The sequence below is a fragment of the Pungitius pungitius genome, chromosome 8 (genome assembly GCF_949316345.1).
Source record: "Pungitius pungitius chromosome 8, fPunPun2.1, whole genome shotgun sequence".
NCBI lineage: Eukaryota > Metazoa > Chordata > Actinopteri > Perciformes > Gasterosteidae > Pungitius > Pungitius pungitius.
The window spans coordinates 4,171,946-4,197,080 of NC_084907.1; the positions used below are offsets into that span (position 1 = coordinate 4,171,946).

Here is a 25,135-nt window from a genome sequence, read left to right on the forward strand (position 1 = left end):
TGGTTCATTTTCTCAAAATCCACCCATGCGGTGCAGAATATTTAATTTTTTTAAATTCCCAACAGTCTCTCCAGCGCTCCATAAAAGTAACCGCATTTAATCTTAATTTGAGCAAAGAAAAGGGAAAGAGCAACCCGGGGGGTGGTGTGTGTGTGTGTGTGTGTGTGTGTGTGTGTGTGTGTGTGTGTGTGTGTGTGTGGGGGGGGGGGGGTTTCATCGTTCTGATGCATAAATAAAATATCTCTCAAGCTCATTAAAGTGAGTAAGACACACAAGCACCAACACTGCGTTTCCTTGGGGGAACACATATATAAAAAAATAACCAAAAGGTTTTTTTTTATTTCATGTTGATACATTCTTGGACAACACCACGGAATAGTTGCATGAGGCCAAATGTAAAATCTCTCCCACGACATTGGCACATAAGCAGCAAGGGCAACATTGATATAACTGGTACAAACAGTAGAAAACATACATGCTTCCTTTTTGTGTTCTTTTGTCACAAGTATTTTGTTTCTTTTAAATATATAATCATCTTATTCTCCATTTTCCCAAAGCCTCCAGGAAAGTAAGCAAACCGATCAAGCCATATTTCTGCTGAGTGAGAAAGATTCAGTGGAAAATGAAACTAACAGAAAATAAAGAAACGGTACAATTCAGCTCTGTTCAGCTCTCTCAATTCAGAGCAGACAGGTGGAATCGACGGTGTTCAGCGGATTTTGTTTTTTTTTTCCTCATTTTTTGGGATTCAACATCGAACACATCAGGCATGCATTGACAACCTCAACATCAACACCTTTTTAGTTGTATCAGGCTTCTTTTTGAGGTCGACTACAACACAGTTAAGGGTCGTCGTCGTCATCATCATCGTCGCACACCTACACAGTACTGGAGAAGTGTGTGTGTGCCGGTGGAGAAGGGACACACATGTTGGGAATGCTTTCATCATGGGATCACAAACAAGTCAAACAGTTCAAACAGAAAACGCCTTTAACACCCCTCACACCTTTTTTCTTTTTGTTTTTTTTCGTGGCTTCGTGTCCGCTGAGGAACCGGATTTTTTTTTTTTATATATATATTTTTTTCAAACCACGTCACATAACTCAGATAAGACTTTGAGCTCGTCATCTAAAAACAACAACTGTTGGTCACGTGATCAAAGGGGACAGCACAGGCTTTGTGCCTCACCTCCGCGCTGCTCACCCTAAAGCCGGGTCTGAGTGGTTCTTCTCAAGCAGGCGGACGCCGAGGGGGGGGTAAAGGGGAGCCGGGGCGGAGACCAACCGCGCATGCAGGCGTCTTTTTGGGAGCCGCAGGTCAGGTGGCCGTTTGCGGAAAGAGACACACACACACGAACCGTGGAGGGGACGGAAAACATTTCAGCTGAAGAAGAAGCAATCGTACAGAGAGCGTTGGCGGGGGGATGGAAGGCAACACGTACGACACCTACGAAGCCACGCATTCCCTGGTCTGCTCTCATAACTCGGCTCACCCGATTCCTACGACCCCGAACGCGCCCACTCAAAACTCCCCCGGTTCTACTCGGGCCGAGAGGCGCTGGCCCGGCGAGTGGCCGTCTCCGATGAGTGTCCACAAACACACAAACAAATCATAGAGTAAACAGAGCTCCCCGATGAGCGCTCACGGTGCGACTGAACCGACAAGCGAAGGCGGAGTCAGTTCTTTGCGTCTTTGCGGCAACAATCAGATTCCATAAAACCCCCCCCCCCCGAAAGCATCCAGGCGAAAGGAGATGGCTTTTTACCAGAGACGCATTGTGCAGCGTTGTAGCCATTATCGCCTTGAAAGGAAGAAGGAAATCAATAAAAAAGGGTCGACCATGAAGAGCCGCACACATGGAGGGCAGAAAACTTGCAGTTGGGAAGTAGGTTATAGGACAAGAGGAGGCGGGGCCCGCCGCCGCGGCTTCGTTTGACATCATGGGCAGAGAGACAATCAACATGGGCACCCCCCCCTCACCCCCTCACCCCCGCCCGCCCAAGGCTGCAAAAACGTCCGCCATGTTGGTTTCTCGGGAACCGTCATCTCGAAAAAAAGAGGATTTCAAATTTTCGAACTGTCCGAACATCCCGGCGTATTTTTCCCCGGAGGCGTCTCCGAGGTTCCTCGCGTCTCTTTGACCGAGCGAAAGTCCGGAGAAAAAACTCCCACAAGGCTTTGCTTCCGCTTCCGCAAAGTCTGTTGGTGGGCAATGAAGCACATGAGACCATAGAACTAAACAACAACAAGGAAAAAAAACAAAAACCCATACTTCTCTGCTTCTTTCTTCTTTTTTTTTCCTGCCTTTCTGTTTTTTTTTAACTCAGCAGGGCCGGAGACCAGACATCTCCGACTGTCGCTCGGGTTTCAGTCCGTCGCTCCGACGCCGTTAGATCACGAGGTCGTTGTAGCTCACAAATTTCTTCTTTGCTGCCGGACCTTGAAAAAAAGAAAAAAGAAGAGAGGCACATGGACAAAACTGGTATTTAAGGTTGTGAAGGAGGTGGAGTGACAGCTGTGCATCGATGTAAATGAAATAACTGAAGATAGAAGAAGAGCTATGAACTCTCAAAGGGAGGGAAATGCGGTTTGGAAAAAAAAAAAGGAGATTCCGATTTTTCTTTCGCAATTCGGTGTTGTACAGCGCGCAGGTAATTCGTCAGGGGGGAGAGGTCATAACTCAGATGCAAAAAGCATCTGCAGCCAAAGCGAAAAAGGAACACACCAAATACTGAATGTTTGAAACCGCACAGGTGAACGTCTGTGTCTCTTTAGTCGAGGGGCTTTTTTTCTTATCTAGAGTCTAAAGGGGTGAAACACTTGTTAGAATTTAATTACAGTCCACTGGCTGGAAGGCTTTGAGATTAAAAACAGATTTAAAGGATTAGTAGTAGTAAATAAGACCAGTTATCAGTAGGGACTATTGGGTGAAATACAGAACCTATTCGGTCAGGTTCATCTATTTGAAACACAGCACGATGATGACAAAACTCACCTCGTGTTCTAAAGAAAGCTCAAACATCAGAGATGTTTTCACTTACATGAGATCTGGCATTTTCTTTCAACATTCTGTTGAGGCGTTTATTATTTTTTGATGTACTGCCTGATCTCTGAAATACCACAGCGGGGGCTCTGGTGATATGAAAACCAGCAGGTATGTATTTGCTTAAGGAATATGCAGCTATGCAACCCCCCCCGCCTCCCCACCACTGGGCATCACTCGGCCCATCGGTGTTCACCCAGTGACGAAAGCCCTTCATCAATCACGTCCCGGAGATGAAATTAGGAAAATGGCAGGAAATGCATATTAAAAAACGGTCTGACTTGGTGGAACCACTGGACTAAACTGTGTGAAGGTACATAAAGAAGTTCAAACCAACCGCCACACGCCCTGCAACGTTGATGCTTCCATCAACGACCTCAGAAGGTCACACACTCATTTTTACTGCTGACGTTGAATCAGAAACGAGGTAAAAAAAAACTAGACAGCTGTCTGATGACAACTCGTCGGGTCGAGACCAGACAAACTCAGGGAATAAATACGTAAAATGTGCTACAAACTACGATGCAGGAATAAAGTTTTGTGGTATTTTCTGCTTTCGCATCCACATTCGAGACCGTTTAGCTTATTTCTTAACTTAGTGAAATACATCTATTCTACCACACAAGCCCCTTTGTCAATGGGGAGCGACTTCCCCCAAGCACACAGGTGACATATCACATCTGGATCATATCCTGCTATACACGTGTGTGTGTGTGTGTGTTAGAAAGGCTTATCCTCAAAAGCAATGAATGCAGCAGAGGGATTTCAGTGCTGGGGAGGCGTGGGGGGGCTCTTGTACGGATTGTTTCCGAGAGCAGCCGGGTCTATAGAAGTTTTAAGAGATATACGGAAGCCTTTGTTGTGTCAGCAATCAGTGTTTTAGAGAAAGGCAGGAGAGTCCTTGTGAGAGCAGAATCAGAGGGATTTGGCCTTTGAAGAGGGGCGAGCGATAGTAGCCTTTGTGGTGGATGGATGGGGGGGGTAGAGGGGGGGGGGGCAATCAGCTGTGGGAGCAGAGAGGTATGAGAAGGAGAGAAGGCCACGAGTGCAGAGAAAAGAGGAGCCGAAGCCATCGTGACTGAGGGAGATTACAGTGTGGTGGGAGGTGTGGGGGGGGCAGATGGCCTTGGGGTCTTCGGGGAGTCACGTCCGACGCGGCTCCGGTACGGCTGTGTGCCCTCTACCCGACTCTGGGCAGCGACCCCCCCCCCTCCACCAATTGTAAACAACAACAAGCTGATAAAAATTATAATAATAATAATAATAGTAAGATGATTAGAACAATCCTTTCAAATGCAGCGCAAAATGTGCGGGAAAACCCCCTGAAATGGAACATGAATTACTGGGTTTATCTCATCTGCCCCCTTTGCAGCCCGTGAGCATTATTATGATAAGAATAAAGGCCACTAAACAGCAGAAGAACAGTAGGGAACAACCAGATGTAGAAGAGTCCAAGCTTAAACAGCACCAGACGACACCATTAGTGTTGTGTGTCACCTCCTCCTCGCCTACACAGATCCAATGTTTACTTCTCCTCACTAGCGACACTCATTTTACTTTATTAAAGTTTTTGGGTCTTAAGGCTTGACGTGCGGAGCATCGCTAAGTGCTAACAGTCGGCTAACATTGCTAACAGTCAGCTAACATTGCTAACATTGCTAACAGTGCTAACAGCATCTCCCCCCTCTCTCTCCCTTTTCACGATCATTCTTTTTTGGAGGTTCCTCTTGTCAAGATCTCTGTCCCTCCCTTCCTTATTAAAAGTTATGAGTCAATTCAAAGATGCAATGAAGAGCTGTGGAAGTACCCTTAACACCCCCCCCCCCCCCCCCCCCCCCTTTTCCCTTTCCCTGTCTCCTAAACAGCCTCCAGAAGGAAATGGATTCAAGGGGTCAGGACAGCAAAGCAGAAGATGAATTGGCTCTTACCTCTGATAAATTATGAAATTAGCCTGTCAGGGGGGGGGAGAAAAACGTTATTTGGTGAGACGTTCTGGAGAGCCCCAAAAGGGAATCACATTGTGAAGTTGTAATTTGATCACATGCTATGTCATTTACATTTGTGCACTTTTTCTTCCTCGAACATTCAAATTGAAGCGTTTTTTCCCCTCGATTTCTTTCTTTGCCTTTTTGATTTCCTTCAGAGCAGCAAGTTTCATGCTGAAAAAGAAGATGCTGTTTCTTGCATCCTCTTTTTTTGGCTAATTGAAATTCAGCCGAATCGTTACAAGAGGAAATGGAGCTCAACAGAGAAAAGTTTGCTTAATTTGTTTCCAAACAGATATATTTGAAACCCCTCTTTCCTTCTTTTTGCCTTTATGAGAGGGGCATCAATCACAGAAAAACAGCATTTACTTTAAAGCATTTCCGTCCAGGTGTTCGGGGAGAAAAGTTAAATTAAATCTCACCCCCCCGACTCTTCCACATGGGTCCAGACGGATGTGAAATAAACACTCGGTTGGGCGAGTAAGATAATGACACGCTGTGTTACCTTTGCATTGATTCGCGCTGGCTTTTACAGCTCATTTAACAGCCCGATACGTAACGGTACTCGTTCCATTCAGCCTTCTCCCCACAAAGAGCCCGGATGGGACCGGCGCTGCGGCGTCCACTTACTGTTGGGGTCGACGGTCTCGCACAGCTCCGTCTTGGCCTCGCCGTTGGGCCGGTCGCTGGCCTTGTGGGAGAGGCGGGACGACATGGTGGCGGCCGTGGCGACGGCCTTGAAGGAGCGTTTCCTCTTCTGCACGTTGAGCTCCGGGTGGAAGAGGATGACGTAGACTTTGGGCATGTAGAGCATCCCGAGGGCCACGGACGCACTCAGGTTCATGGAGATGGTGAGCGTGGTGGTTTGGATGTACAGCTGGAAGAGAAGAGGGGGGGGTCAATCAGCATGTAGCACCGCCCTAAAGCGTCCCCTGCTTTATGGTCTAATAAGAGGCCTGTCAATCAGCGTGTAGCCCCGCCCTAAAGCATCCCCCGCCTACCCGTTTTTGAGCTTTCTGTTAAAATGCAGCGATAAATGATGTAAATAAATACGGTAGAAACAAAGACTTGTGTGAACTAACCACATGTTCAGTAATGACACCAGAGATCAGCTGGTGAGCCGAACTCCTGACTGTTCGCATGAGCGGATGATGGATTGTTGCATTATCATCACCCCGTGTGTTCCTGCAGCAGCAGCACACACACCGAGAAGCAGCTGACTCACGGAGACGCTGCGAGACATTTAGAAACTGGGATTGAGACGGGAACAAAGCGTGCGATGTCTGCCCCTCTTCAGGGGATGTTTGGGTAGATACGATAAGGACGCCTGCATTGCACAAGAGTACCTGGCTCCGAGGGGCACGACGGATGAACCACAGCAACGGAACACAGCTGGGTGGTCGGGGGGGGGGGGGGCGTAACTGTCTGTTACCATGGAGCCCACGCTGTCACTAACTGCACCCTTTGGATCAATGTTATCCGACGGGAGGGTTTCATCCAGCGTGTCACGAGGGTTAAAAAGATAAAGCTACGGATCACAGAGTAGAAGGGAACCATCACGTCACGTGTGTCGCGTTTTGGGGGCGGGGCTTAACAAAAGCTCAATTCAGATTGACAAAGTGTTTGCTAGAATCGATACAGTGATACAAAACATATCGAGCTGCTTCGTACTCACTTTGTATTTCACTATATTTACCCAAAAGTTTCGCTAAAGATCAGCAAAGGCTGCAAGTACGTAGACACAAGCTTTAAGTCTTCGGTGACTCATCAGATACGAAGGAAAACCACGTCACTACAACCCTCCTGATTCAATATGTCTGTATCTTTTTTTTAAAAACATTAATTGTGTGTTTGTACACAACGCGTCACTAGAGTTGTGAGCAAAGATAAAGACGTGAACCGGAGCCCCTTTAATCAGGGCGGCCCTTCCCTCCGAGAGGAAAACAAGAAACAATCAGATTGTTTTCTTTTTATCGGGCGATGGAGCGGCGAGACGAGAAGATGAAGCTGAGCGCCGGACCACGGCGAGGTTAAGTGGGTCATTTATCTGGTGAGCTGCTCCGGTCCGACAGTTATCTAAAAACATAATAAACCAACCATCAGATTAAAACAACGTGTGCTGTTTTCTTGGAAGTAAATCCAAGGCTGAAAAACATCTTTGGTGGTGAAATATACATTTAGTGAAGTACTTCCTTTTGCACTGTTTTACCATTCTGCTTGTTGGGTTGTTTTTGATATTACTCTCTTATAAATTGTATTTAAAAGTGTCTTTTGTGTTTCTTTTTACTGTCGCGTATAAACACTTTGTACTCCCTCGTGTACAGGTGAACTCTCCTCGCTCTCTTTGGTTCAGTTCGGTTTAAATTGTTGTGAAAAACAAAATCGTCCTCAATTAAATCAAAGCAAATCAAATCTTTTCATTATGACGCCAAAACGTCCCTGAATGTAACTTTTCAATCACATCAGAATGTCTGGATGAAAGACAGCCCATATAATGTATGTGTCCATCCTGTCCATTCCAAAGACAGCCCATATAAGGTATGTGCCCATCCTGTCCATTCCAAAGACAGCCCATATAAGGTATGTGTCCATCCTGTCCATTCCAAAGACACCCCATATAAAGGTATGTGTCCATCCTTTACATTCTGAAGACAGCCCATATAAGGTATGTGTCCATCCTGTCCATTCCAAAGACACCCCATATAAAGGTATGTGTCCATCCTTTACATTCTGAAGACAGCCCATATAAGGTATGTGTCCATCCTGTCCATTCCAAAGACACCCCATATAAAGGTATGTGTCCATCCTTTACATTCTGAAGACAGCCCATATAAGGTATGTGTCCATCCTGTCCATTCCAAAGACACCCCATATAAAGGTATGTGTCCATCCTTTACATTCTGAAGACAGCCCATATAAGGTATGTGTCCATCCTGTCCATTCTAAAGACAGCCCATATAAGGTATGTGTCCATCCTGTCCATTCTAAAGACAGCCCATATAAGGTATGTGTCCATCCTTTACATTCTGAAGACAGCCCATATAAGGTATGTGTCCATCCTGTCCATTCCAAAGACACCCCATATAAAGGTATGTGTCCATCCTTTACATTCTGAAGACAGCCCATATAAGGTATGTGTCCATCCTGTCCATTCTAAAGACAGCCCATATAAGGTATGTGTCCATCCTTTACATTCTGAAGACAGCCCATATAAGGTATGTGTCCATCCTGTCCATTCTAAAGACAGCCCATATAAGGTATGTGTCCATCCTGTCCATTCTAAAGACAGCCCATATAAGGTATGTGTCCATCCTTTACATTCTGAAGACAGCCCATATAAGGTATGTGTCCATCCTGTCCATTCCAAAGACACCCCATATAAAGGTATGTGTCCATCCTTTACATTCTGAAGACAGCCCATATAAGGTATGTGTCCATCCTGTCCATTCTAAAGACAGCCCATATAAGGTATGTGTCCATCCTTTACATTCTGAAGACAGCCCATATAAGGTATGTGTCCATCCTGTCCATTCTAAAGACAGCCCATATAAGGTATGTGTCCATCCTGTAAATTCCAAAGCTGCCTCTTCTGGTTATTTTCCAGGTGTCAGGTACATTTCTAGTCTCCTATTCTCAGTAGTTTCCCATCCCAGCATGTCCTCTTATCCTAATATGTCCACAGTGCGTTCCACTGATTCCTTCAGACGGGGCGTCTCTGATCAACGCCGTCTCAGTCGGGTCGATTCACATCAAGTCCAAGGATGAAACCCAAACTAATGGTTATTAATGGCCCGTCCAGCTGGAGGAAGTCCTGCGATGACTCATCGATAGGATGGAGGACGTGTGGGGAGAAACTAAGACACGGACTGCATGAGGAACGAAGACAACGCATCGTCATCATTGTCATGGAAACCACTGAATTTACATGGATACTAAAAGTCACCTTCAACTTAGTCCTCAGATCCGTCTGTCCTCACGTCTGGGTCTATGAGCCTCTCTTCCTACCTGTCTCTGTTTTAGAGATTCATCAGTATTTGATGTAGCCCAAGTGTCTGTGTGGACAGACGGCTCTCTGTGGACATGCTGTTGTTATGGACACAATTTAAAAAAAAAAAAAATCATTTAAGCTAAATCAAAGAGCAACGAGGTGGTTCCAAAAGGTGTCATCAGCTCCCAGATGTGTCCAACATCTCATCGCATTATCAGGCGTCTTCACACCTCGTCTAATCGTTTGGTTTGGAGCGTCCCAGCACACGGGGGAGGGGGAAGGGGGGCGCAAACGGAGTCCGTTAATTACATTTCCCCGGTATCTCTTAGCGGGGGGCGGGGAAGGGGGGAGAACTCATTAGGACTCTGTGACAGAAACCGTTGGATGTGGGAGGAGAAGAAGACACTCGGCATGCTGGGAAAGATCAGCAGCTACACAACCTTCTTCTAGTGCTAGAGGCTGTTAAAATGAGATAATTCTAGTAATCAAAATGTATACATAAATATATATAGCTGTAATTCCACCGGGTCGAGATGTCATGACGGGACCTCATCGCAGAGACACCGTGTCATTTCCATAAAAGCACTTTATTTGGCCCCATATGGAGGCAAACTACAGTAACAACAACGATTCAACAGAACGATGTCACACAGCGATGAGTCCACTTAGGATTTCTGAATATGGAACAAACATCTCATTGACCAGCGAAAAGACTGGAAAGTGTGAAAATGTCAAAAACATTAATCTCATTATTCAAAATCATTGAAGATAGTTAGACCTGCGAATGGGATGTGGACGTAGTAACGCCCCTCATTGCTCGTCATCGTCTTCATCGATTGCAACGAGAAGTGGAGGCGCAGCTTATTATAAATTAAATGAAACTTATAAAGTGACCAGACACCTTTCAGGGACTAACAGCTCCCTGTGAACGGCCCTCACTTCCAAGACAAAAGCCCACTAACGGAGAGACCTGTCAATCAGCGTTTAGCCCCGCCCCAAAGCATCCCCTGCCCTACCGTCTGTTTGACTCTAAAACGGCCATAATTTACTAAATGCTGTATTGAAGACCTGAAACTAGAGATTGAGACCATACTCATGTTTATAATGTTTACTGAAGGAATAAATCGAGAGCGAAGTAGTCATTTTCTCATAGTCGCCCCCTGCTGGTCGCTGGAGAGAATGAGAGTTTGAAGAAACTTTGGATTCACTTTCAAGAAGCAGTTTTTTTCCTGTCAGTACAGGCAGTGAGTTCATGTTCACTCCACGTCCTTATGTTCTATTCTCGTGTGTCTTCACTTTCAGAAGTTTTTGCCCATGCATGTTCTCCGCTGCCTCGTTCCCTTTGTAAGAACCGATAATGAGGATTATGCGCTGCAGTTGTTCATCTCATGTCGGCGTTGCTGCTCTAAATAAACCGTTTCTGTAATTTGAGTGAAGGCCTGAATCACCATTAGGAGATTGGAGCTGCAGAGGAGGCTTTGCATGAAGCCTGATTCCATTACATTTTCATAGCTCAGTGGATTGGTCTGCTGGCCGGAGCTCTGCGTGCTAACGTGACTGAGTCTACATGAAGGAACCTGTGTTCACTGACCTACATACACGCAGTCCTGTTCCGGCGGCAGATGAAGCTTTTAATATTCATGCGTACAAATGTATGAGCAGGTCACAGACCTCGCGGAATATTGTAATTCAGATTAAAAGATACGTAGCATGCAATTTATCAGAATCTATTATTGAGGAAAGACAGAAATTATGAGTTGATGCAAATGTAATTGTGTTCATGTTTTGTATTTGTTATATATGTATTGTGTAGTTTTATTTTGTAAAGGTTTAGCTGACTGAGTAGAAGGATTTACAAAATGAAAGAAAAAATTACAAATTATCAGCGTTTTGAAGGAATTTAAATGACGCTTTTTGGATTTTCATTCATCTCTGTCTTTTTTTATTGCCTTTGTAAATGATACTTTTCTTCTATGAAGATGCATTCATGTTATAAAAGGTGCTATATAAATAAAAGGTTCTTCTTTTAATTACTATTATCATTGTTATTTGTACTTTTGTGCTGATGCAACAACACATTTCCCTGCTGGGGAAAAACTCCCCTGCTCTGGTACGATGCCTCACTCCATGAAGAGATGAACACGAGGAGCAATGAGCGCCGCTTTATGGAAATAAATAAAAGTGAATCCATCTGTTAGGACCCAAGCGGAGAATCCACGCCTTTCATTCCTCCAACTGGCCGCCATGACGGCGTCTGCCTGGAGCCCCCGATTGGCCCGTGGGGCCCCGGTGGGGAGTAAGTGGCCCGGGGCCTGCCAGGTCCCTGAAGTACAAGCGAGGGGGGCAGAGGTTCCTCGCCGAAGGAGCCGGTTGTCCCAGTGCAGCCCCCCCGGGGGGCGCCCTGCGTGGCCCCTGGCTGATTGAGGATTAATCGAGTGTAATCAACATGTGTCGTGACGCGGCCCGCCACCTGTCGGTTCCTTTGATTAGATTTATTGCAGCCGCTTAGAATATTCAGCATTGGTATTTAGCCGCTAACGCTACTCTTTCACGCCGTTACCCTCCTCCGCCCCTATAAAACGTAAAGAGTGTATCAAGTCGAGGGCGGCGAAGGTATTAAAACATCCTTCAGACGCTCGGCTACCTTTGAGAACGAGGTCATAAAAAGAGCTGCAGAAGTAGTTTATGATGATGTGAGCTATTACACCGCGAGACACTGTCTGGTGAAAGTGTAAAGAGCTTTAAATGGAGCCCACAAAACAGCCGAGCTCAGCACACACATTATGTAACCTCCCCCCCCACCGAAGAGTGGATGTGGGGGAGGAGAGAGAGCGTCCTCCTGAACTCATCACGAGGATTCCTCACGGAAACGCAGCTTCGGAGGGAATCCAGTCGTAACCGTGACCGAGAGGAAAATGGCGTCACTCCTCCAGAGTCCACTTATCAATGTGGTTGATTGGTTGTTCACGGCGTACGATGGCACACAACGGCCCCCAAAATATGAATCGGTTTACTGGCGCAATTGAGGACACATAAACACACAAGCACTCACACACACACGTGTTAAATAACAAATGGTGGAAGAGTTGACAGAAAGTTTGTGACTGGAGGGAAGGAGTTGAAAAGAAAGCCAAGGTGAGAGTGACAGTGAGAAGAAAAGAGGGAATGAGGAAGGAGGAGGAGGGAGGACAGAGCCCAGATAGGGAAGGAGGGAGAGACAAGTGGGGGGAGAAAGGGTTAAGTGGGACGAGACAGCAGCAGAATGGAGAGTCCGAAGGCAGCTGAGGTGAGAGGGAGGTGTAAAAGATGAATGAAGGGGAGCAGGAAGGTGAGGAGTCAGAGAGAGAGGGGAGGGAGGAGGGAGGAGGCTTCTTAAGGGGCCTCGGGCAGCAGCAGGAGATTGATGGCGAAGTCCGAGAATGTCGCTCACAATGAAAAAAAAAGGATGTCAGAGAAAGTCGAGAGAGATGGAGGAGAGGTGGCTGGAGGAGGAGGAGGAGGCATTAACACAGGCAAACGTAACATAATCTACACGAGGAGGAGGGACTAGATTTGAATTGAGATTTAAGTGAATGATTCAAAAAAGTGAAGTATAAATACAAGGTGTAGAACTTCTATTGTTCATTTCATTCACATTCCTTTTGTGTCACTCACCAGCCGAGCTAAACTTAGCTGAGCTAAGCTAAGCTAAGCTAAGCTAAGCTAAACATTAAAAGCTTCTGAAAATGAATCCGCCAGATCTCAATCCCTGACTTCATAGACACAGAGCACTTTAAACAATTCAAACTAAACTGTTACCAGATCATAAGGGCTTTTTTCTGGATATAGATGCAATGTTTGCTTAATTGTCCCCGAAAAAAGTCACTTAAACTACCTCGAATGTTTTCGTGGTCGGCGTGTTTTTAAAAGCATCACAAGTCGCGTTATATTTGCAGTAGGAAACCGGTTCAAACATCACAAAAGTAAATTCAATCAAAAACTTTGAGCGTGTTTCTCTGAAAGGTATTATTAAAAAAGTTTCATCTTCCAATAAAAAGAAAACCATTCTTGTTTTATTCATTTTCTTAATTTTCCTTCAGGACACCATAAACACCATCTGATGAGCACAGAGTGAATTCAGACTCAATTCTCCTCTCGAGAGGGAATTCATAGCGCTACATTTTACTGTGGAATTCATCTCTTAATGATTTATTTCCACCGATTTAATTCTCACAAAAACCAACTCGTCATTAACGCAATTTACATCACAGGGAAGATTCTTTTTAAAATCTCCCTGCTGAAGAACTGCCCGGCGACAAAAAGGTGAATTCACAGCATGAGATGGAGGAGGAGAGAGAACTTCCACTGCTTCACTGGTCCACTTAAACAGCCCTGCTGCTCATCTCCATGTTCCCTCCAAATGAATAAATGCTGCTGGACACTTTGAGCCGCAGCATCACGTGCACGTGCACAGATGCACGTGCACATGCACTGCCCAGAACTCCAGAGACTGCAGAGATGAATAACTTGATTTATGTGAGGCTGCTGCACAGCTGGGCCACAAACAAGAGGTCATGTTCCTTGCGTTGCAATAATATTAAAAACAAGCTCTGATCATAGGCAGCAGCTGCACCACTTACAAGTGTGAGTGTGTGTGTGCCTATGTGCGTGAGGTCATATGTGTGTGTGTGTGTGTGTGTGTGTGAGTGGGTGGTTTTCAGTGTCCAGTGCAACTTAACGGTGACCCTGAAATAATCAAAAGAGTGCAAGTTAAGAAAATCATTAAAAAGAGATACTGACATCAAAGAAAAAAGAAAAATATACAACCAAATACACAAAGTCTGTATTCAGTCATGGTATTTAGTTGTATTCCGTTTTTGGTTGTGTTCTCTTGTTTCAGTTTAACGTTAACTGTCTATTTAATGAATATATAAAGGTAAAAGTAAGAAACAATTTCTTGGCAGCACAAACTAGAGTCTAATTCTTATCACGTGCTAAGCTACATGCTAAGCTACATGCTAAGCTACATGCTAAGCTACGTGTTATTTTTCCCCCTCTCTACTTCTAGGACATTCCTTAACAAGAAGGAGCGGAGCAGCAATCGTCATGCCCACTAAAGGAAAGGCACGGTAAAGGGAGCGCAGTGATGATGGCTTTACTTTGAGGAGATGAGTGAAGAAGACATGAAAGAGGAGGAGTCCATACTTAGGAAGTGGTGACAGGTGAGGGAGGGGGGAAGGATACAGGCACAAACACCGGATGCCATAAAATGCACACTGAAGAAATCCTTTTAGCATTGCAAATCCTCCTCCTCCCGTGTGCATCCCTTTACCTCATCTAGACATCTCATTTAATCAGGTAGAGCAGTGACTGACAGTGTGGACTCCATGGTAACGTCGATCTGACAGGGGGGCGGGGCTGTGAACAGTCTTTTCAACTGTGGTATAAATGATCAATTATTCCCCGTGATGTGTGTTTTAAACTATTTCTCTCAGTGTCTTCTTTTGTCTTTGGGCTTTTTGAAAAGATTCCTAAATAAAAAGGTTCTGCTATTGTTTTTTTTAATATTTTGATGAAAATACTGAAATCAAGCTAATGCTGCAAAACAAAGTCCTCTTTGTAGAATATACTTTGTTTATCTGGACACACACACACACACACACACACACACACACACACACACACACACACACACACACACACACACACACACACACACACACACACACACACAATGAGAATGGGCCCTGTTAAGCGAGGGGGGGGTCGGCTAATCCCTCTGCATTATTTAATAATTTTTTATGGCAAGGTGCCGTTGAAGAATGCAGGAGCCCCTTGTCTAACGTACAATAAAGCGCATGTGGAGGACGACTTTTTGTGAGCCTTTGATTGCCTCGGCGTGTGCCACTGTGTGTGTTTGCATGTGTAAGTCATGCACTTCAGTGTGTGTCCGCCTGTATACTCTCAGTGTGTGTGTGTGTGTGTGTGTGTGTGTGTGTGTGTGTGTGTGTGTGTGCAAGGCGTCCTTCTCCTCGCTCATTTGTAACCGGCTCGTCTTGGACCAGGTGCGTAATGACAAGCAGCAAAGGCCAGGATGTCACCTTCCCACTCAGCTGCTAGCTGGCTGCTGACGTCAAGCCTCTGCTGCTGCGCGCACACACACACACACTGAAACCCTTGCCTCCTCTACACCTGCCAAAACACATATCTACTGTTCAAACACACACACTCTGATGATGCATTATATCTATTATGTTCCTGCAGCATGTATTGTTTATTATAATACTTTCTAAAGTTTTAAACCTGTAGCTCCCTGTAGCAGAGATGACGCTTTGCTCCGCTGGGTTCTCTCTTTAAGGACACATGGACACACTGGGCGAGATAGCAACAGACAAGTTTCTCTTCGCTGCCTGGTTGCTCGTTCAGCCTCGCCCCCGAGCGTCTGATCCAGCCTCCCCCCTCTTCAAGTCCCGCTCACTGTTTATGAGGGGGAGACAATCAGTCAGTATGCCTTTCAGCTGCGCTCCACTTGTCTAACATACAATAAAGCACATGTGGAGGCTGACCTTTTGTGATCCTTTGATTGCCAAGTCCAGTAGATAAAACTGCCTGTTAATAAGTGACTTTTAGAGGTGTGGTAGGTGTTCCTTTGAACTTTGGAATGAAGGAATGACACAGTTTGAGATTCTCCCTCACTACAGAGACACACAGACTGAAAGAGAGACGATCAGATTCACCTTCAGACCAAACTCTCTCTGATTGGGTTCATCTGCAGGAGAGAAACGAGGGAAACTACGACACTGAACACTCCACACACTGAAGGTGAGTTTGAGTAGAAACAGTGAAGTTAGTAGAGAAGGGAAACATGTCTGATGTACTTTCTGTTTCCTCAGCTTTACTCTGAGACCACATGGCTTCGAGATCAGAGGAGGATCTCTGCTGTCCTGTCTGTCAGGATGTCTTCAAGGATCCTGTTGTTCTGTCATGTAGCCACAGCGTCTGTAAAGTCTGTCTGAAGAGCTGGTGGAGAGAGAATCAAGCTCGGGAATGTCCAGCTTGTAGGAGAAGATCTTCAAGGGAAGAACCACCATTAAACCTGGCGTTAAAGAACCTGTGTGAGTCCTTCATAGTAGAGAAAGACCAGAGAGCTTCAGAGAAGCTCTGCAGTCTGCACTCTGAGAAGCTCAAACTCTTCTGTCTGGACCATCTGGAGCCAGTGTGTGTCGTCTGCAGAGATTCAGAGAAACACACCGACCACAGATTCAGACCCATCAATGAAGCTACTGAAGAACACAAGAAGAACCTTCAGGAACCTCTGGAGGCCTTAAAGGAGAAGTTAAAGGTCCTTGTACAAGTTAAAGTTAAGTCTGATCAAACGGCAGAACACATGAAGGTCCAGGCCCGAGACACAGAGAGGCTGATTCAGGATCAGTTTAAGAAGCTTCACCAGTTTCTGGAGGAGGAAGAGGAGGCCAGGATCTCAGCTCTGAGGGAGGAAGAGGAGCAGAAGACTCAGATGATGGAGGAGAAGATGGAGGCTCTGAGCAGAGAGATAGCAGCTCTTTTAGACACCATCAGAGCCACAGAGGAGCAGCTGAGAGCTGAAGACGTCTCCTTCCTGAACCACTACAAGGCTGCAGTGGAAAGAGTCCAGCAGCGCCCCCTGCTGGAGGACCACCAGCTGCCATCAGGAGCTCTGATAGACCAGGCCAAACACCTGGGCAACCTGACCTTCAACATCTGGAACAAGATGAAGGACATGGTCTCCTACACTCCTGTGGTTCTGGACCCAAACTCTGCTCATCCAATCCTCATCCTGTCTGAAGATCTGACCAGTGTGAGAGGAGGAGAGAGACAGAAGCTTCCTGATAATCCAGAGAGGTTTAAAAAATACAGCACTGTTCTGGGCTCTGAGGGATTTAACTCAGGGACTCACAGCTGGGATGTTGAAGTAGGAGACAGTAGACGCTGGTATGTAGGTGTGTCAGCAGAGTCTGCCCAGAGGAAGGGAAACTTACTGTCTGGATTAGTGAGAATAGGGTTCTTTAACGATATATACTCAGCACGGTTACTATCAGGTCCAGTCACATTTCTCAATGTGGAGAAGAAGCTTCAGAGGATCAGAGTGCATCTGGACTGGAACGGAGGGAAGCTGTGTTTCTCTAATTTGGATACTAACACACACATACACACCTTCACACACACCTTCACTGAGAGGATGTTTCCATACATTTACACAGGAGATCAAGTGAAGATCTCACCTCTAAAGATCAGTGTGATAAAACAGAAATGATTCCTTATTTTGAAAAGAAAGAATATCGGTTTTAACCTCTTTAAAACGTAGAACCTGTCTTTCTGTGTTTTTACAATCTAGAGATGATTACATCTTCAACAAGTATTCGTCTGACTAGTTTTGAGCGTTGATTGTACACTCAGCTCTTAAATGTATGAGGGGCCATTTAAGGACCATTGAGACACTTACACATCCTCACAAACTTTATACACACTCATGTACACACGTACATGAGAAACACAGGTGCATTCGTATATACACATACATCTCACTAGTGAACATCAGAGCATCTCACTAGCCTTCCGTATGCTAGTGAGGTTTCATGTACACACACTAGTGAGCGGCTCGCAGTCCTAAACGGCTCCTCATAGAAATGAGTGTGACTCTTATCTTGAACGTAACCTTCTTCCTTGTCCTGCATACTCTTATTCATATTTATTGTTGATAAGTAGGTTTATTACTATTATCTTTTAGGTTGGTGGTCCAACAGGTCGAGGTCGCATTTGAGTTTCCTTTCATGGACTTTGGTCTGTGTGTGTCATTTACAGGCTCTTTTTTTATTGCACTTCGTTGTGGAGTCGATAGCAGGATGCATATTGTTGTTGTAATCTAAAACGTGTCTGAATGAAGGCTTTCACTCACATTTCAATGTGGCTGATTAGAATGAAATGTAAAGACGTAAATGACGCCAAATAAAAGAAAATCCTCTCTTCATGTGCTTTTTAACATGTATTTATCATCCAGTCGGAGTGTAAATATGGAGTTGTTTCTATCTATATTTATAGGGGGGGGGGATTAATGAACTCATATGAATATCTGTCAATGCGTTTTTAGTGATCAGATGTTTTTCACTCTGAATATTTGGGCAGACTTGCTAGTTATACTTGATGAACATCAACAGGAGCCGTTAACAGAACACCTCATTGATTCCTTTAAATGAGAAGGAGCAGCAGGACTCAGCGAGCGAGATGCTATGAGCTCATTAACCCTAAAGGCGGGTCCAGACACCCCGCCAAAGAAAATGTATTTCAGCTGCTCTGAATCAAGAGCTTCAAGAACAGACTCTCTAGCATGTGGACCTCGCAGTGGCCTTCAGTTGGAGCAGTGAGGCTTCCCACTCACATCTCAGCCCTTCCAACTGGCCCAGTCCTTCCTGCAAACCACGGTCTCATGAAGACAGCAGAACCAGGTGGTCCGTGAAGAGTAAATATGCAACCTTCAGACCACCATGAAGAAACCCCTGAATTCATCGGACGATGCTCTTCGCCAAGAGCACAAGCAGAATCAGGTAAAAGGTACAAAAAACCAACACCTCCAGATGTACAGAGGGACAGGTAATCAACCTTCTCCAGCTTCATAAAGCCCGCTGGATGTTCTCTTTCAACAGGTAAAACCTTCCCTCAACACAACCATGACTTCCCCACGATGTCAAGAGTGTTTTCAGGTTCCACCACATCCACCTCAGGCCTTTGTCAGACAAGTAGAAAAGAAGGTTACAGCTGTTCCTCAAGGTGATCCTTTAACCTCAGGAACACCGAGGACGAAGACTCGCCTCTCCTTTCGATTCCGACCCCAAACCCCTTGGAGACAGACTGAAAGTCTCGCTGATTCAAAGCCCCAAAATTCTCATCTTCATTCATCCAACATCTGCCTGAAATCACTTCTTCAGCCTGATACAACAGGAACAATAGTCCTGATTGCTTGTGATTATCACACAAAGTACACAATTGTTCATTTTTTTTAGACTTTTGGATCTCAAAGATCTGAGTTCAGTTTCTAAATGACTAATCAACAAAACGATGATTGTAAGCTATGCAGCATCTTTTTGTATTTCTAACTGAACTTTTGACTGTTTATTCTTGACGGGCAGGAAACATTAAAACAAGTAACGTGATATCTCACTTTGTGTTTTTACACCAGCTGCAGGCACCTTTCACCTCACACGGCACCTTCACCGCCCACCCGGGAACGCTGATTACAGTCATTACAGTTCTAACAATGCGTTCTTCTTTTCAACTTTCCTTTCCTTCCTGGGCTTTGTTGCGGTTCATTTTTAATGTGATGCGAGTAAATAAATGAAGCCCCTCTCTCGACGTTCATGCTCACGACGCAGCATCACTCTCAGTCTGCACATCCATGTACGTGAGTCCGTCCTCTTTCACAACCCGTGTCTCTCTAGTTTCAAGCCTTCTTCAATACAGCATGATGTTTATTTAGGAAAAAGACTATAAAGCAGTGGGTTCTTTAGGGCGGGGCTACACGCTGATTGACAGGTCTCTCAGGACTTTTGACTTGGAAACGAGTGGCGTTCACACGGCGCTGTAAATCTGAAACTTAATTGTAACATTTCTGGTCACTTAAAAGTATCTCATTTTACTTATAAGCTCCGCCTCCACTTGTGGTGGCAAAGTCAAAGTGAACTGCTTCCAATCCACTAGTGCAAAGGAGTGCGAAGACAGCAGCGAGCAGTACAGGGAGGAGGGAGGAGGGTAGATTCTGCTCTTTTAGAGCCACTAGCTGTGGACTAAACTAACAAGTGATCCTGACAAAAGGAACCAAACTGGCGCCTTGGATGAACCGCTGTCCCAAACACTATTTGTAGTTTCTTCCTGATCAAATAAACTACAAAGATGATAAACGTTGTTTAGTAAACCTATACGTAGGGACAAAAACTTATTTATACATTTTATTCAGTTTTAAATCAAATGTACGGCAGACTGCACTTTTCACAAAATGTAGTTGTTTTTTTAAAAAGTCATTCCCGTGGGGATTGCATCTGTTTCCTTTTATTAAATCTACGCTCTGTAACTTCTTCATTAGGACGGAGCAGCCAATGAGAGAAAAAACTGATCTGGGGGCAGTAAAAACAATAAGAATAAGACAATAAGAATAATGTTGCTCCTGCTATATTCATTATTTCACCAACCAATTCATTCCATCTGGATTCATACACAAGAACACATCTGTGTCACGCCACTGCAACATGTGGATCATTGGGTCTCATGACAAAGCCTTCAGCTCTCTGCTCAGATGGGGATGAGATTATTTGGTGGAGGCAGATCGAGCTCGTCTGGAAGCCTTTAGGCTGATGAAATGGGCACCACAGTGAAAGGCAACCATTATGAATGATGCAGTAACCCTCCGCCTCACATGGACTTTTGATAAATTGTGATTTGTTGGTGAGGGCTTGATTCTCCTGTTTTTAAACTGAGGGAAGCAGGGATGTGAGATTATATTAATTCTATGTGGCTGATAAAGAAACTCATAAAAACTTAAGTAAGAATACTTCCAGAAGAATTGCTCCACAAGTTCTTTTGCTATTTTGACTTGATGGATCCCTGCAGATTTTCTTATTTTTTTAACAGTTATCACATTAAAAATGTGGTTTCACATTTAACTGACTTATTCACTAGGAGAGAAAATACGCAGGTAGAAAGCCTTTCACTGTATAAATCTTTTGGAGGAATCTGACTCTCTACTCGTTGGAGGCAAAGAACAACTTACTTTATTTTAAGGACAAAAATAAGTATATAAACGGAGTAAAGCGTGAAATAGGGAACTAAAGGAAAAAAAGCAAATTCAAAAGGACTAAACCCTCCACAAATAACAGTAGCGCAGCTTTGAGAATATGTGACAAAAGCTGATTTTCACACAGCAAAAGGGGCCCGAGTCGCGTTGTACCGAAACCACCCAGCCATCAACCACTCCTCCACCGGTTCCTACCTTTTCTGCAGACTGCGCCGTGCCAAAGAAGATGGGTATAAAAGCCAACCACACGATGCAGGTGGTGTACATGGTGAACCCGATGGGCTTGGCCTCGTTAAAATTCTCCGGCACGCCGCGGGTCTTTATCGCGTAAACAGTACACGTCACCATCAATAAGATGCTGTAGCCCAACGAGCAGATGATCTGCAGATCCGTGATGTCGCACTTCAACACCCCCCGGGCGAGGCGCGGGTTGAAGGTCTTCTGCTCGTCGTAGTCTATGACGGTGTTGGGCGGATCCACGATGAACCAGACGAAGACCCCCAGCAGCTGGGCCGAGATGAGGCTGGAGGTGATGGCCAGCTGCGAGGTGGGGCTGATGAGCCGCGGCGCCGTCACCGACTTCTTGCCCTGCTCGAAGATGCGGTAGATGCGGTTGGTCTTGGTGAGGAGGGCGGCGTAGCTGATGCACATGCCCAGGCCCAGGAAAATCCGCCGGAACGAGCACACGCCCACGTCCGGCTTGGCGATCATGAGGAACGTGATGATGTAGCACAGAAATATCCCGGTCAGGAGCACGTAGCTCAGCTCGCGGCCGGACGCCCGCACGATGGGCGTGTCGTTGTGCCGAACGAACGTGGCCACCACGAAGATGGTGGCGATGATCCCCAGCATCGCCAGGAAGACCGGGATCACCGCCCAGGCCGAGTGCCACTCCAGCTTGACGATGGGGATGGGCTGGCACGCCGTGCGGTTGGCGTTGGGCCTCCGGTTGTAGGAGCACAGCTTGCAGGTGAACTCGTCGTGCTGGTACTGGTAGCCGTCGCAGGGCTCGCAGTGCCAGCAGCACGGCATGCCTTTCACCACCTTCTTCCTCTCGCCGCTTCTACAGGGAAGGCTGCACACCGAGCTGGGAATGTCCTGCTCCCCTCGAGGCCACTGCATGTCCTCCATCTGCAGAGAGAGAGAGAGAGAAGATCTTTGCTGAACCACAGCGCCTTGTTAGGAATACGAAAGAAAAAAAAAAGATCGTTGTCTTTCCCCCTGAAACTCTAAATTGTCAACTTTGTCAAAAAAGGCAATTTTCTTTACCTTGAAAGTTAAGGGGAAAGAGATGATCCAGAACAGAAATTGGTGTGTGAGTACATCCCGTACACTGAAAAAACTCCCCTTGCTGAGGAGCCACTTTTATGTAATGACATTGTAAGATATCGACTCTCAGGGTGCCTCAGTCTCAGATTGATAGCCAAGACTTTTATCTCGCGCTGTGTAGCGGCTGACTTCAAACAAGGGCTTTGCTCTGGCTCCGGATCGTAACTCTACCAAAGGTCTCATTGATTTGACAGCTTGACTGCTTCTAATGAGTAATGAACACTCGATTAGTACAACATCAATATGGATGAATTCCACCTGGATCATGGAGGACTTCTCTGTTTTCTGCTATTTTCACGCAGCTTCGCAGCCAAGTGCCGTTTAATTAGCCGTTACCAGGGACCGCCCTGCTCCTCTATCACGGCAACCATACTTCAAGTTTCAGACGCACAACGAATTTGAACGGAACCACATTGGAAGACCAGACACGGAGTTCATTGTAAATCGCTTTCTGAGTGATTTGTTGAACAATAGAGACGCTGAAATCCGGGTCGACATCTTATCCAGAGCTGAGGGTGTTTTAGTTCCACACAAGCCGGTGGATTAGTAGAGCGATCTTTGAACATCTATTCAATCCGCAAATAAGAGTAGTATACAAACACAATCCATCTCTCCCACTCCCCCCAGTCTCTCTCCTCCCTCTCCCTGGTGTTTGTTTAGCTTCCATAAGTCATGCTAACGTTAGCATAACAACGCTTCTCTTTTACAGTGACATCGGCTGCGTCTCATTTCATCAGCGCATGGCGAGTAATCCACAGGAAAATCTAATATAGTTGCAGAACTAATTAATATATTGGTAGTTGCATACATTTATCAATGAAATAATGGATGGATGCAGACAGAGGGCCAACTATCAGGATCTTGTTGTTTGAGGTGAACTGTTTAATAGCTTCGGCCATCGCTCTTCTCAGCAAAACGCCCGCGGTGACCTTGCTAACCCTCCGGCCTTTGTGAAGGTTGAAAGCAGAAAAACATTCTATACGTCTTGGTTTCACTTCCTTTGTTCATCTGGGACTCGACCGTTAAGCACAACGTGATTGGTCGATAATTGACCAAAAAAAAAGGCCCCCTTGTGAGTAAAGTTCATACTTTAAACTTATTACAGATGCAAATAAACTCCACTAAGCCTTAACAGGAATCATGACATTATTGCTGATACTCCATTTGAAAGGATTTAGTGTGTATAATGTATATTAGACAAATGTAAAACTAAACTAATTTGAACGGAGCTAAAAATGTTAAAATCATGAAATGGGCTTGTGTCCTCCCAACAGCTCCTTCTTGAGACTCAGACCTTTTGGGGGAGCTCCAGAGAGAGACGGTGGCCAAGAAACATGTTATTGTGTATTGATATTGATTCTCTTGGCAGACAGCTGCAGGCCTCTGGGACCCCGGAGCCGATCAGTTACACAGCACTGGGGAAAGGCCCGGATTATGCCGATGTGAAGCGGTGTTTGGTTCACTGGATGCGATCGGCACCACCAACACCAACACCAACCAGACTTTGCCCAGACCCTCTGGTGTGCTCCTAGAAAAGCCCAGCTGAGAGAGAGGGACGGTCGGGGACAAGAAAACGCCAGCGCAAAGCGAGCAGCCAATCAGCTGGCGGCGTGCATTTGGCCGTGGAGACGACTTTAGCACCGCAACAACAAAAAAAGGCAAACTCCAACAGTCCTCTGATCTTCCTCCCTTCCCAAAGTGAGGCGAGACGTCTCCGAGGCCAGAGCGAAAGTCGCAGCTGCTGGACGGAGACTCTTCGTCTCTCAATGTGAGGATCCTCTTCCTCCCGTCTCTTCTTATTGTGCTGCAGGAGCTCGTGAAATCAACAATAACAGAAATCTTCCCTCCTCCTCCTCCTCGACCCAGCAGTACCTTGTCTGGCCTTTGGGGGGCGAGTTAATAAAGAAACCATCGCCTCGCTGTCACCATGGATACCACATAGGATCCGTCTGGCGCCTCCTGCTCTGCGTCTCCATCCTGCTGCGTCACGTTAGCAACACAACAGCGGGGATCATAATAATAATACTAATTCAAACATGGTGAACAACTCAGTCTAACATAATATGTTCAAAGCAAGAAAGAAACTTTATTCACCTTGTTGAAAATCTAAAACTGCAAATAATATTTCCGAAGTCTCACAGCTGGATACAAGATGCTGGACTCAAGTTACTCAACTCTGATTGGCTCGAAACTAATGGGGGATGTCACCGGGTACGTCCACTTTGTGAGGTCAGGGCACCCTTGACCTTTGGCCAAATTCTAATCAGTTCATCCATGAGTCGAAGCGGAAGTTTGTGATGAAGAGAGAAAATCCACCAGATTGTGAGTCAGGGCTGCTTCCTGTTGGTCACCTCTTCTGATCCCGCCCACATTGTCACCGGGCATTTTTTCATTTCACAACGATCAGGCGTCTCGCTCCACCACACACGGTCTGGCTTCTTCGCACCGTGGATGCGATGCCAGTGTCGTCACCGTGCCGACTGCTAGTCACGATTAAAATGATCAACTGGACGGAAAAGGGGAAATAAATTCCCCTGCGGCTGCCGGAGAGGCCTCACACACACACAATGGCTGGAATGTACACTATTAGCAGATTAGCGGCAAAGCCTGAGGGAACCAAAACAGGCTCTGGACTATATAGCCGGTCGCCAGTGTCGCCATGGCGACCAAAACTTTCAGAGAGTGGAAAAAAAAAAAAGAGTAGGGAACCGATTTCCTGCCTTGCAGAATTCACTTGTTCCGTTACCTGTCAAACATTCAAGATGCTCAATTAGCAGTGGGTGGGTGTGTGTGTGTGTGCGTGCGTGCGTGTGTGTGTGCCGACTGAATAATGATAAAAAGACAATAAGACTGCTGCTTCTTCACGTTACCGACACAACTGCTTTTAAAAAACATGGCTTCCACTCGGCTCCTTTTCGTTTCCTGCCGTTCTGTCACCTTTCCTTTAATCCACACATGCTGCAGTTCTTGTTTTGTCTTCCCCTCTTTGG

General features: G+C 45.7%; 2 protein-coding genes across 2 annotated transcripts in view; one reads left to right on the forward strand and one right to left on the reverse strand.

The window, feature by feature from the left end:
- Positions 1–1,049: 1,049 nt before the first annotated feature.
- Positions 1,050–25,135, reverse strand: part of grm7 (glutamate metabotropic receptor 7) — a 104,439-nt gene continuing 80,353 nt past the window's right edge. Inside the window, exons 8-10 of the mRNA XM_037490593.2 lie at positions 21,012–21,947; positions 5,659–5,905; positions 1,050–2,439 (exon numbers count right to left, since the gene is read on the reverse strand). Of these exons, the coding sequence (XP_037346490.2) occupies positions 2,390–2,439; positions 5,659–5,905; positions 21,012–21,947 (1,233 nt within the window). The 3' untranslated portion in view covers positions 1,050–2,389. The remainder of the gene's footprint in view (positions 2,440–5,658; positions 5,906–21,011; positions 21,948–25,135) is intronic.
- On the forward strand, positions 15,658–17,987 carry LOC119229836 (nuclear factor 7, brain-like). Its single transcript, XM_037490594.2, has 2 exons — positions 15,658–15,817; positions 15,889–17,987. Exon 2 carries the CDS (start codon positions 15,906–15,908, stop codon positions 17,286–17,288), a length of 1,383 nt encoding a protein of 460 aa, XP_037346491.2. The 5' UTR covers positions 15,658–15,817; positions 15,889–15,905; the 3' UTR covers positions 17,289–17,987.